The following is a 10,070-nucleotide window of genomic DNA, read 5'->3' on the forward strand; positions in this document are numbered from 1 at the left end:
GGGAAAACAAAACACCGAAGCGGCTCGGCCATGTGGTCAAATCAATCTGTGCCCGGCCCTGCTGGAGATTTTAGACATGGTACAAAGCAGCCAGTGGGGAAAAGTTCAGCATTTCTGGACTCTGTGAAAAGGTCGATGGTTTCCATCTTGTAAAAATAAATACAACAGTGTGCAGATTAAAAACGCCACCATTGTCTCTACAGCCAGTCCAAAACAATGGTGGCGTTGCAGAGAGGCTGCAGGTAGAGCACAGCTGAGACTGAAACGAACCTCATGTTCAACACGCTTTATTTAGACGCTTTGTAAAACATTTAATTAAATGAGTCGTGAGGAGAAAATAACTGCTGCGTGCCATCATAACGTAACAGTTCAGGACTAAGGACAGAGGCTGGCGGTACGACTCAGGCTTGTCTCGCTCCTCTGGAGCGTCTCCGGCTGTGAAAGCGCTGCAAAGTAAACCGCGGTTCGCTTTTTTAACAGCAAAACATGCATTTAAATAAACCAAGTTATAACACATTAACTTGTTTGGGGGGGGGGGGGGGGGTAAATGTGACCTTATACATGGTTTGTACAATAAGAGATCAAATAAAGTTTAAAGGGAAATCAGTGAATATTAATCCTAAGAGCATTAAAAAGCTGCTTCGTGAAGAAAAACACATTTTTATCTTTTATCTGATTGTAAAACACTTTCAGTCAAACTGATCCCTAATTATGTTCAATAAGTGATGACCTTAACCGCTGTCGATTGTTGTTTTTATAGAAAATCCCCCCAAAATGCAAACTGTAAGTAAACGATGGCTGCATCCACTGATATGACACTTTGGTTGCTGTAATCCTGTCGTGAGGCTCGCACTGAGCATTTTCACTCCACCGTGTGACAATCAGAGACACTGCAGCTGGTCACAGTCACACCTGCGTAATCTGCTGCATCCTCCTTTATGACTGTAAGGAGGCCATCATGTACAAACTGGACATCAAACACACTCTTCAAATGATGTCAGATATATTTCTGGAGTTGTGTTTTAAAGAAGTAAAGTGACCATAAATTGATCTTAAGGGTCAACAAGTCGAGTGAGGGTGCACACAGAAAAACAGATAAAATATGTGTAAGTGAAGAGAACCATTGAAACTAAATCTATCACGGCCGCCTGTGATTGCTTACTGGGAGGCTACAAGTTTAACACTGGGCTACATGGAACCATTCAGAGAAAAGCAGAAGCTCGAGGCTGTGAGGCGACTGTGTGTCACTGTGCATAACAATGAACTGGTATTTTACAAAAGGAGCTGAATGAACTGCAGGTGGTGTGCGATACATGCCTTTATTTTACTGGAAGCAAACAGTCCAGCGGGAGTTACTGACACACTTCTGACTCTTCTTCATAGCAGCAGGAACGTGTCTTTCCCTCTGACGGTGACCAAGAATCCATCTGACTGTAATCTCATCAATACAGTCAGAGGTTATTGTAAGTGTGCACTGATGTAAAAGGCTGGGTAATAACACTCCATATTAGTCTTCAGTCACCCACATCCTCTGTACACGTGGATCCTCAGGCGGCGCCACACTGCGGGGAGACACGAGGACGCTGACCTGCACACACACACACATGCATGAAACCAATCAGCAGTGTCACCTTTGTCAGGCTACAGCAGGTAAGGCTGAGAATCTGTGGGTGGGGCCAGCGTGAGCACACAGTGGGATCATTTAGATAAGAAACAAAGGATCCACTCTTTCATCGTGTGCCACGCTGCTTATCAAATATAAGGTTTATGCAACAGGTAACAGTGATGTGCAAGCTATTTATTCAAAAGGATCATTTATTCTTAGTGCTAAAAACAAATGTTTGAAGCTAGCCATTCATTTTCAAAATACTGATACTTTAACATTTCTTTTATTAAGGTGCCAAACTACAGTTTCTGAACAGAAAAATAGTTTTAGTGGCTGAATGTTAGTCTTGTGTAATCACAGCTACACTGGACGTCTCAGAGAAATCCAGCCGCACAGATGAATTCAGCCAGAAATTCCTCTCCTGTTCACAGTGGAGAGGATTAAAGCGCTCGGTGGTATTCAGTAAGACAAGCTGCTGTCACAGTGTGGTCCAGCAGATCCAAAATGTTCCCAGGAGGAAACAGAAAGCTAAAGTGAATGAAGCACCTGCTCTTGCTTTTGTCAGTAACCTTAAAGCAAAGATAAATGCTTCTCGGCTGAACGCTAAAAATCACAGGTGCCTGCAGACAGGCCTCAGATCAGCCAGCGAGACTGTAGGTGTATGTATGGGGGGACAGTATGACGAACATGAAGGTGTACCACAGCATGTCTGCATCATCATCATCACTGGAGCGTCTTTGCAGCCACACTCTGTTGACATGCATGGGCTCGTTCTCTTTCCTGACCTCTGTGAAGTATATGCTAGCCCACAGGTGTCAGTAGATTACCACCGACAGCTGACAATGAACACAGATTGTGTTTGTCACAGCCTGATAAAGATTTTGAAGTTAACACGTACCGCACACCGACTCTCAGCCCTGTGACACTGTGATAAAAACACACGTATGCTGAATTAAATCTGGTAACAATCAGACTCGACTGAGATAATCTGAGATGTTCTTGGAGGAGCCACACGTCAGTCCATTGTCCTCGTTTAGCTCAAAACAAGAGTGGAGAGACGAGTCATCCAGATAAATGACTTATCAGTATCGATCACGTCCAGCGCCCCACCTTTGTGTCAGGCGTCCAGCGCGTCCCGCCGCCTCAGCAGAATCCTCTGCAGCTCGTCGTCTCGGGTTGTTGTCGGAGACGCTGCCTTTGGTTGTTGTACAGTTCTGTTAAAATTCTCCTGGCCAGTTCAAACCACAATAACACAGATCAGGACAAAGAAAAGCAGCAGCTGCATCACAAACACGTATCTGCGTCTTGTTAACACTGCAGTGGAAGTATAATTAAGGTTTCTTCAAGTCTTCATGTTGTGTTTTTAGCATGAGAGTAGCCTCGTTAAATGTGGCACTGCCACTCTGATCTCTGACTTTAGTGTATTTTCATGTTAAATTGTATTCCAAGCACAACTTTGTATGACATGAAAAACAAACAAGTAATTTCAGATGTGAAAACACAGCGAAAGTTCAACTAGTAAAATACGGCTTGTGAGGACGTGTGATTGTTTTAAAGCCCCATTACCATGATTCCTTTAAGTTCCTGAATAGCAGAATTAGAGGGCAGCTTCTCCATCTGATAAAAGGAAAATAGGAGGAAAAAGATGGGTTTGGTAAATAAACAGCAGTCTGACACATTATACTTATTTTTCCTCATTCAGCACTTAGAGGCTAAACTGCACCTCTTACCACAGAGATGAGACACTGTAGGCAAGCACAAGGAAGTATGCTTTCTACAAGAAGCAAATATGTCAACACACAATCATTCTGAGTCACGTCAATTTTCCCATCCTCATTATTTATAATTACCTTGTAGAGCAGGTCCTAATGCTATCTAATTTGGCTGAGCTGTTGAGGCGGAGGAACAAGCAGACGAAAAGATGTCTTTGCCATGTGTCATGTTTTATCAAAACAACAAGCTCTTAGATAATTCCCCACACTGATGGGTTGGAGAGCCCTGAACAATATATGCTCAATGTACAAAAAACTCAGCGAGGTCTGACAACAGCGGACGTCTGCGGCCGGCGCTGCAGTTTGGCAATTTTAGCAACGATGAGCCACATTCACACGTGTCCGTCATCCTTCCAGCTGTACGTCCGCCGCGCTCCCCTTTCATGCTTCCACGTCCTGTATACTCTGTCTGTCTTTAGCCACTCTTTCATTTGTCCAAATAAAAAGTTGACCAGTTGTCAGTGAGGTCACATTTGTGTGTCAGCTGCTGACATTATGAACTCACACACTCCTCAAACGATGCAGCATTAACCTCGACATGGCTCCATCACGAAACAGCAGCATCATCAAGTCTTCGTAGGTCCTTTTCGTTTTTCTATGTAACAGACCTTAGTGTCACCTCCACATTAAGTTTATTATTCATCTTTTGTAACCCCCTTTACATTCACGTCTCTGTTTTGATCTTAAACAGTAGTTCTAGCAGGTCTGTGGCTGCTCTGCTAGTAGAGTGGATCATGTGATCACGCTGTATGCAAACAAATCTGAGGGCAACACTTTGATCTGATGCTATGGAAGGAAAAACTGAATCTCACAGCAGGAATGACCTTGTTACAAAGTCATGCACGAGCTAATAATTATCATGACTTATAGGAGGGTTGCAGTCAACACAACAACTGATAAGAAACATAGTGTTTCATTTTTGAAAAACACCGTCAACACAGCGCTGCAGTATTACCAAATACTGTTGGAATTCAATACCAAGAAAATGGAGGTTAAAAGCATCCACAAACTAGCACCCTCACACCTTTCGGATCTTTTAAACTGATCCAGTCCTGCGAGGTCACTGAGGTCTGCGGATCAAATGCTCCTGGTGGTCCCGATTAAAGCCCAGAGGAGATCAGGCCTTTGCTGTGACTGCTCCTCAGCTGTGGAACAAACTGGCCCTTCACATCAGGACCTCCCCAACACGGGACACTTTCAAACCGTCTGAAAACACACTTTTCTTCCTCGGCTTTTAAATCAGAATGAGTTTGTATTTATTCATCTTATTCTCACTCAAATCTTCTAATTTTATGATTCTTTTTCTTAACTCTTATCATGTCTCCCTGTGTTTTTATTTCTTTTAATTAATTATCTTAATTGTACAGCAGCTTGGTCAACGATTGTTGTTCTAAATGTGCTATATAAATAAATTTGACTTTGGCTTTAAAAATCAAAAACAGCAAATCACGGACCACGTCAGGGTTAGGTTACCTGTTTCCTGCTGCTGTTGGGTGACTGGTTGACAGGTCGAAGCTGAACACCTTTCTTAATCCTTTGCATCATTTCCTCCACTGCCTGCTGCCTGACATCCACTTCTGGCAGTGAGTGACCGACACACACACACACACACACACACACACACACACACACACACACACACACACACACACACACACACACACACACACACACACACGTTTTTTTTATAATGTCTCAGCTGTGGAGAAATGCAACACAGCTTGAACCTGGAGCAGGACCTGAGGACAGAGGCGACACTTGCATAGATGGTGCAGTATTAAGCACCTTCAGGCAACCGTTGTTGTGATTTGGTGCCTTATAAATAAAACTGAACTGAATCATATTTAGTGATTCAACAGCAGTAGATTAGGAACACCACCAACACTTGGGGTTTTCAGAAGCATGTTAGCGTGGTGTAAAGTCATAATTAGCTCTGCGACTGAAATAAAGTTAATTCAGGTTGTTTAAAAAAACACTAAAGAGCCAGACGGGAGTGATTGATGATTTTTTGTTTGTTTTGCACACACATCAGTCTGTTCTACACGACCGAGAATTGTGGAGGTTGATTTGGCTAATGATGAATAATTGGTACTGAGGCTGCTAACTTCAAAGTATTCAAAGTAGTGTGTAAGAGTACCAGAATTACTCTGGAATCAATTTTGACTCTCTGTGTAAAAACACACTATTCAACTATTTTTCATCCTCACGTTTACAAAGGACAACAAAAAGTGTAATTCTACAATAAAGGAGTCCATTCTCAAAGCAATGTGAATATTTAATTTTCTAACATCAAACATTCAGTGGCACACACAATGGAGCAATTGTCACTTAAGATGTCTCTAAAAATCACACAAAGACTATTTTGTGTTAAAGTAATCGTAAAATATTTTTCTCCAGTACTCAAAGAGAGACTATTATTCAGGTGTCAGAGTAGAAGATCCTTGGGTTGCACCTATTCAGCCTTGTATGCAATTCCAACAAATTCCCTGCGTGTAGTGCTCAATTCAGCCGGTACATATTCAAAAACTATTTTAAAAAATGAGGGCACAGTTTAAGCCTATTCAGGCAACACAGATGTCCTACCTGCTCCAACAAGTCAAGGCTTTCAATTTCATTGCACAAATTAAAGAATTCAACTTCCTGACCTAAAAGGCCAGCGATGAAGATTCTGAGTTTGAATTTCTCATGGACCATTTGGCATATTGGTTTGTTCTTCTAATGTGTGAGTGACGTGTGGTAAAAAGGGTTAAAATTGAAAATATCTGAAATGCAAAATCAGAATTCAAAACTCCTAAACTGAAATACATGAAACAAAGCGCCTCGAACAGAAAGAAATACAAAATGAACATGCATCGCACAAAAAACAGAAGAGATTTTCCCAAATCGGGGCAATCAGGAGATAAAGAGAATAATCGTTCTAACTGACATGCATCAAAATATAGAGCAAACCAACGAGGCCTTTCTAGGTCTTTGGCCATATATACAGTGGTGTGAAAACATATTATTAAATATTAGCCAAGTAAACACAAAATGTAGTTTCTAAATGAAGATATTTATAATTAAAGGGAAAAACCCAAACCTCCACGGCCCCGTGTGGAAAAAGTGATCGCTCCTCAATCTAATAACGTGCTGGGCCACCGCAGCCACAGCAGCAACAACTGCAATGCAGCCTTTGAGTCTTTCACAGCACAGTGGAGGATTTTTGGGCCACTCATCTTTGCAGACTTGTTGTCATTCATCCACAGTGGAGGGTTTATAAGCATGAACCACCTTTAAGGTCATGCCACAGCATCTCAATCGGACACAGGTCAGGACTGTGACTAGGCCGGTCTAAAGTGGGTGTGAGGGTAACTTGGTTATTGACCCAGTGTTTTGTGTTTTGGAGTCTTGTTTATTCATTACTATGTTCCCTGCGTGTCTTGTGTTTCCTATTTCAGTTTGCTAAAGCTTGAGTTTTTGCAGCACTTATAGTTTAGGCAGTTATTTGGTCCTGATCATGTCTTTGTTTCGTCCCTGTGTCCTTCCATCAGTGTTCCTGTGGTTAGGTCTGTCTGGTCTTCATGTTTGTGTCTCCGGTCATGTCTCTGTGTGTTGTTCTGTCGTCCCCTCACCTTCTCGCCCCTCCCTCTCCTCCCTCTTGTGGAGATACAGAAATTCTTTTATTGCTGCCGTATAACCTGCATCATTATAACTGCATTAATAACATTCTTTACAGCATCATTCCACTTAATAATATTTCTCACAGTATTGATACTGAATTACAGTTGTTTATTGAAGATGTCCATTTGAGTTGATGTTCGGTTCATTAGAGGTTTTAAGCTTCACTGGCGTGACTGTCCAGGTGATCCATGCTGAGGGAAACTAGAACATAGAAGGATAGCTGCATACATGCTTACAGTACATATAATACATATAATCTAGGAATAGGCCTGAGCAGAGGCCCAAATGTATTCAGCTTCTTGTTGCAACCTGTTGTGTTTTGTTCTACTTGGTAACAGATGACCGGAGTCGACAACCAGCCCTCAGAGACCCTGAAGGCTTGAAGTTATTGCCTTGTTTGGAAGGTGTTATAGAAAAGAGAAGTTCTATGTCTGTTTATAGCCATCTAAGATGTACCATTTACTGTAACTGACGTCTTTAACCTATTTTTACGCCATGGGGGGGCGTGTACCTCACTGCTTTATAAGTGTTCTCAACATGTATTTTGGTCAGAGGACATATGCTGATGTTTTCTCCTGGCTGTTAATAACCTCACCGTTTGATTGCACTTTTCTGGGGCCTCCGAGGTTTGTGACACTGCTCTGCATTGATCGATTTCGCCACACTCTGCTCCCTGGGTTTGTGCGTATCAGTGTGTGTGTGTTCCTCGTACTTCCTGTTTTAGTTTGACAGTCTCTTGTCCTGTGTGTTCCATGTTCAGCCCTGCTTCGAGTTAGTGTGATTATGTTCAGCTGTGGTTTTGTTCGCTCATTTGCCCTTGTGTGTATTTATGTCTGCGTCGCAGTCTCTCTTATCCTCCGGCTGTGTGTTCTGTGTAGTTTTGGCATTCCACCAATAAAGCTGCGATTAAGTTAGTGAGAAAGTAAGACGAGAGAGCAACACACAGACTGGATCAGAGAGCAAGTGTTAGTATCTGTGTACCTGGTGTCTTGGCAGAGTCCTGTTCCACCAGCGGGATGTCAGTTCTGATGCCTCTTCTCCTTCGAATCAGTGATACCAGTGTGCTATATGGAAAGACACAAACACATTGTTCAGTTAGCTGTTATTTAGGCTGCTAACGTTTCCAGAAAAAGTTCACTTTAGCGAGAGAGTAGTGTTCAAATCTAAAACTGAGTGAAAGAAGCGGTCATATTAAACGCAGTGGTATTGATTTCAAATCAAGGTAAACAAAGCATCCCTGAGATAGCTGAGAGCTATAATCCCTCCAGTGTGCTGTGGGACTACCCCTCAGTGTCAGCTCGGCTGGAGATGCTTGAAACATCTCACCAGGAAGGTGTGCAGGAATCACTGGAAACGGCTCCTTTCAATGCAAAGGAGTGGCCAGCATGTCATTTGGAGGAAGCTTGTTTGGACTGTTTGTGTCTGTGATCTTCTTTCAGTCACTACTTCTCGCTTAGGTGACAACAAGCCAGCTACTCCTCTCAACCAAAGCCCCCCAGGCTTTACTGTCATTGCCCATGTGTGGTGCCCAACACACCACACAAAGATTTCAAACAGGACTCTGCTCTTTAAAATGTTCCCCAATTTAAATAAGCCCTCTTGTTCACTGAAGAAACCTTCATCCTAGGCCACACACGTAAAGTCTGGCCCTAGCCTGGCCAATAGGGTCTCATTAGTGTCCTCCACTGCTCCTATCCTGGACAGGGCGTTCATGTCTCTTGGCTGTGGTCCTACAAGAGTCCAACACATACATTGCAGAGGAAAGGTCCCATGGTTGGTCTGGCTTGTGCTCCAACTTATTCACTTCACTTCAAAATCACTTTGCAGCATGTTCAACAACTCCACTCCTGTCTTTACACTGTGGATTACCTGCACTGTGTGGTTGCTGTGATCAGCTCAGTCAACAATTTATTTCCTTATAGTCATTTTACTGTAAAATTATTCCATCACACTCAAACACTTTCACACATTGATGATGTAAAGAGTAAACTGTGTGTGGTCAAACCTGAGTGGGTTCGTGGTTGAAGGCAGGGCTGGAGGAGGTGGAGGAGGTGGAGGTGGAGGTGTTGGAGCTGGGGGTGGGTTGGTAGCGGCCTGAAGCTTTTTCTGGAGCTCTTCAACTGGCCCATCAATCACATCCAGTTACAGTGCCAACACATCACCAAGGACAGAAATTTTTAACTATTATAGTAAACAACTAATAATCTTCCAGGCTGGCAAAAGCCACGGAGAGAATTTCAAGGTCACACTTTAAATCGGTTGTGTCCTTCTGTTGAAACAGCCGCACACACAGCGTGCTCTCCACACTGTTAGTGCTGTTTCCATTCTCCACAATGCCCCCTTCCAATATTGTTCGACCTCACCTGTAAACCTCAGATCCTTGAGCTCCAGTTCAGCCTTGGAGCATTTATTGCTGCACTCCTTCTTCTCCTCCTCCAGGAGCTCCAGTGAGTGCCTCAATGCTATAAGCTCCCTCTGAGTTTCGCTGCTCCCCAGCATGTCCTCCATCGTCTTTATCTGAAGATGGCCCAAGCACACAGAAAATATTTTTTACTACAAAGGATATGCACACTAGTTCAAATCAGCGTAACCTTAAACATGTAGCATGTTTGGTTACATTTTAGACAGAATTGTCATGTCGACTGACAGAATATTACTACTTTGTTTGGCTTTAAAATGAATTTTTGAGTCTCATAATGCAGAGAGTTCATTTTTTAAATGATTTGCTACATTGTAGCACAATACTGCAGACAAACTGACAAAAGTTCACTTTGAAGAAACCACCTCTGCTCTGATAACACGCTGTTACGGCAGCTAGCTTCATGAGGTCAGGGCCTGCAGTGCTTTGCTGTTCGTGCGTTACCGTCACTGGTGTCCACATTCTGGGACTTTCTGTTTGTTCTCCTGCTTTCATTTACAGCTACAGGTAATAATATAATAATACAAACTAATCCAACGGCTGAAATTGTTTCTCTCCTCAATGAAGAAATACACACGGCTGAATTATTTCTAATCTAGGAAATGAATATCCC

At 42.8% G+C, this 10,070-nt stretch overlaps 1 protein-coding gene across 2 annotated transcripts in view; it reads right to left on the minus strand.

The window, feature by feature from the left end:
- Positions 1–379: 379 nt before the first annotated feature.
- shtn1 (shootin 1) overlaps positions 380–10,070 on the minus strand; it is a 41,951-nt gene continuing 32,260 nt past the window's right edge. The window contains exons 10-16 of one of the 2 annotated variants that reach the window (XM_085427913.1): positions 9,402–9,555; positions 9,044–9,158; positions 8,020–8,102; positions 4,852–4,952; positions 3,173–3,223; positions 2,717–2,834; positions 380–1,588 (exon numbers count right to left, since the gene is read on the minus strand). In XM_085427913.1, the coding sequence (XP_085284039.1) occupies positions 2,724–2,834; positions 3,173–3,223; positions 4,852–4,952; positions 8,020–8,102; positions 9,044–9,158; positions 9,402–9,555 (615 nt within the window). In that variant the 3' untranslated portion in view covers positions 380–1,588; positions 2,717–2,723. Of the gene's footprint in view, positions 1,589–2,716; positions 2,835–3,172; positions 3,224–4,851; positions 4,956–8,019; positions 8,103–9,043; positions 9,159–9,401; positions 9,556–10,070 lie in introns of both variants that reach the window. The other variant, XM_085427912.1, reaches the window with a different exon arrangement.

This window comes from Rhamphochromis longiceps, linkage group LG13 (genome assembly GCF_057381845.1).
Source record: "Rhamphochromis longiceps isolate RC_006_pf linkage group LG13, R_longiceps_female_GT1.1, whole genome shotgun sequence".
NCBI lineage: Eukaryota > Metazoa > Chordata > Actinopteri > Cichliformes > Cichlidae > Rhamphochromis > Rhamphochromis longiceps.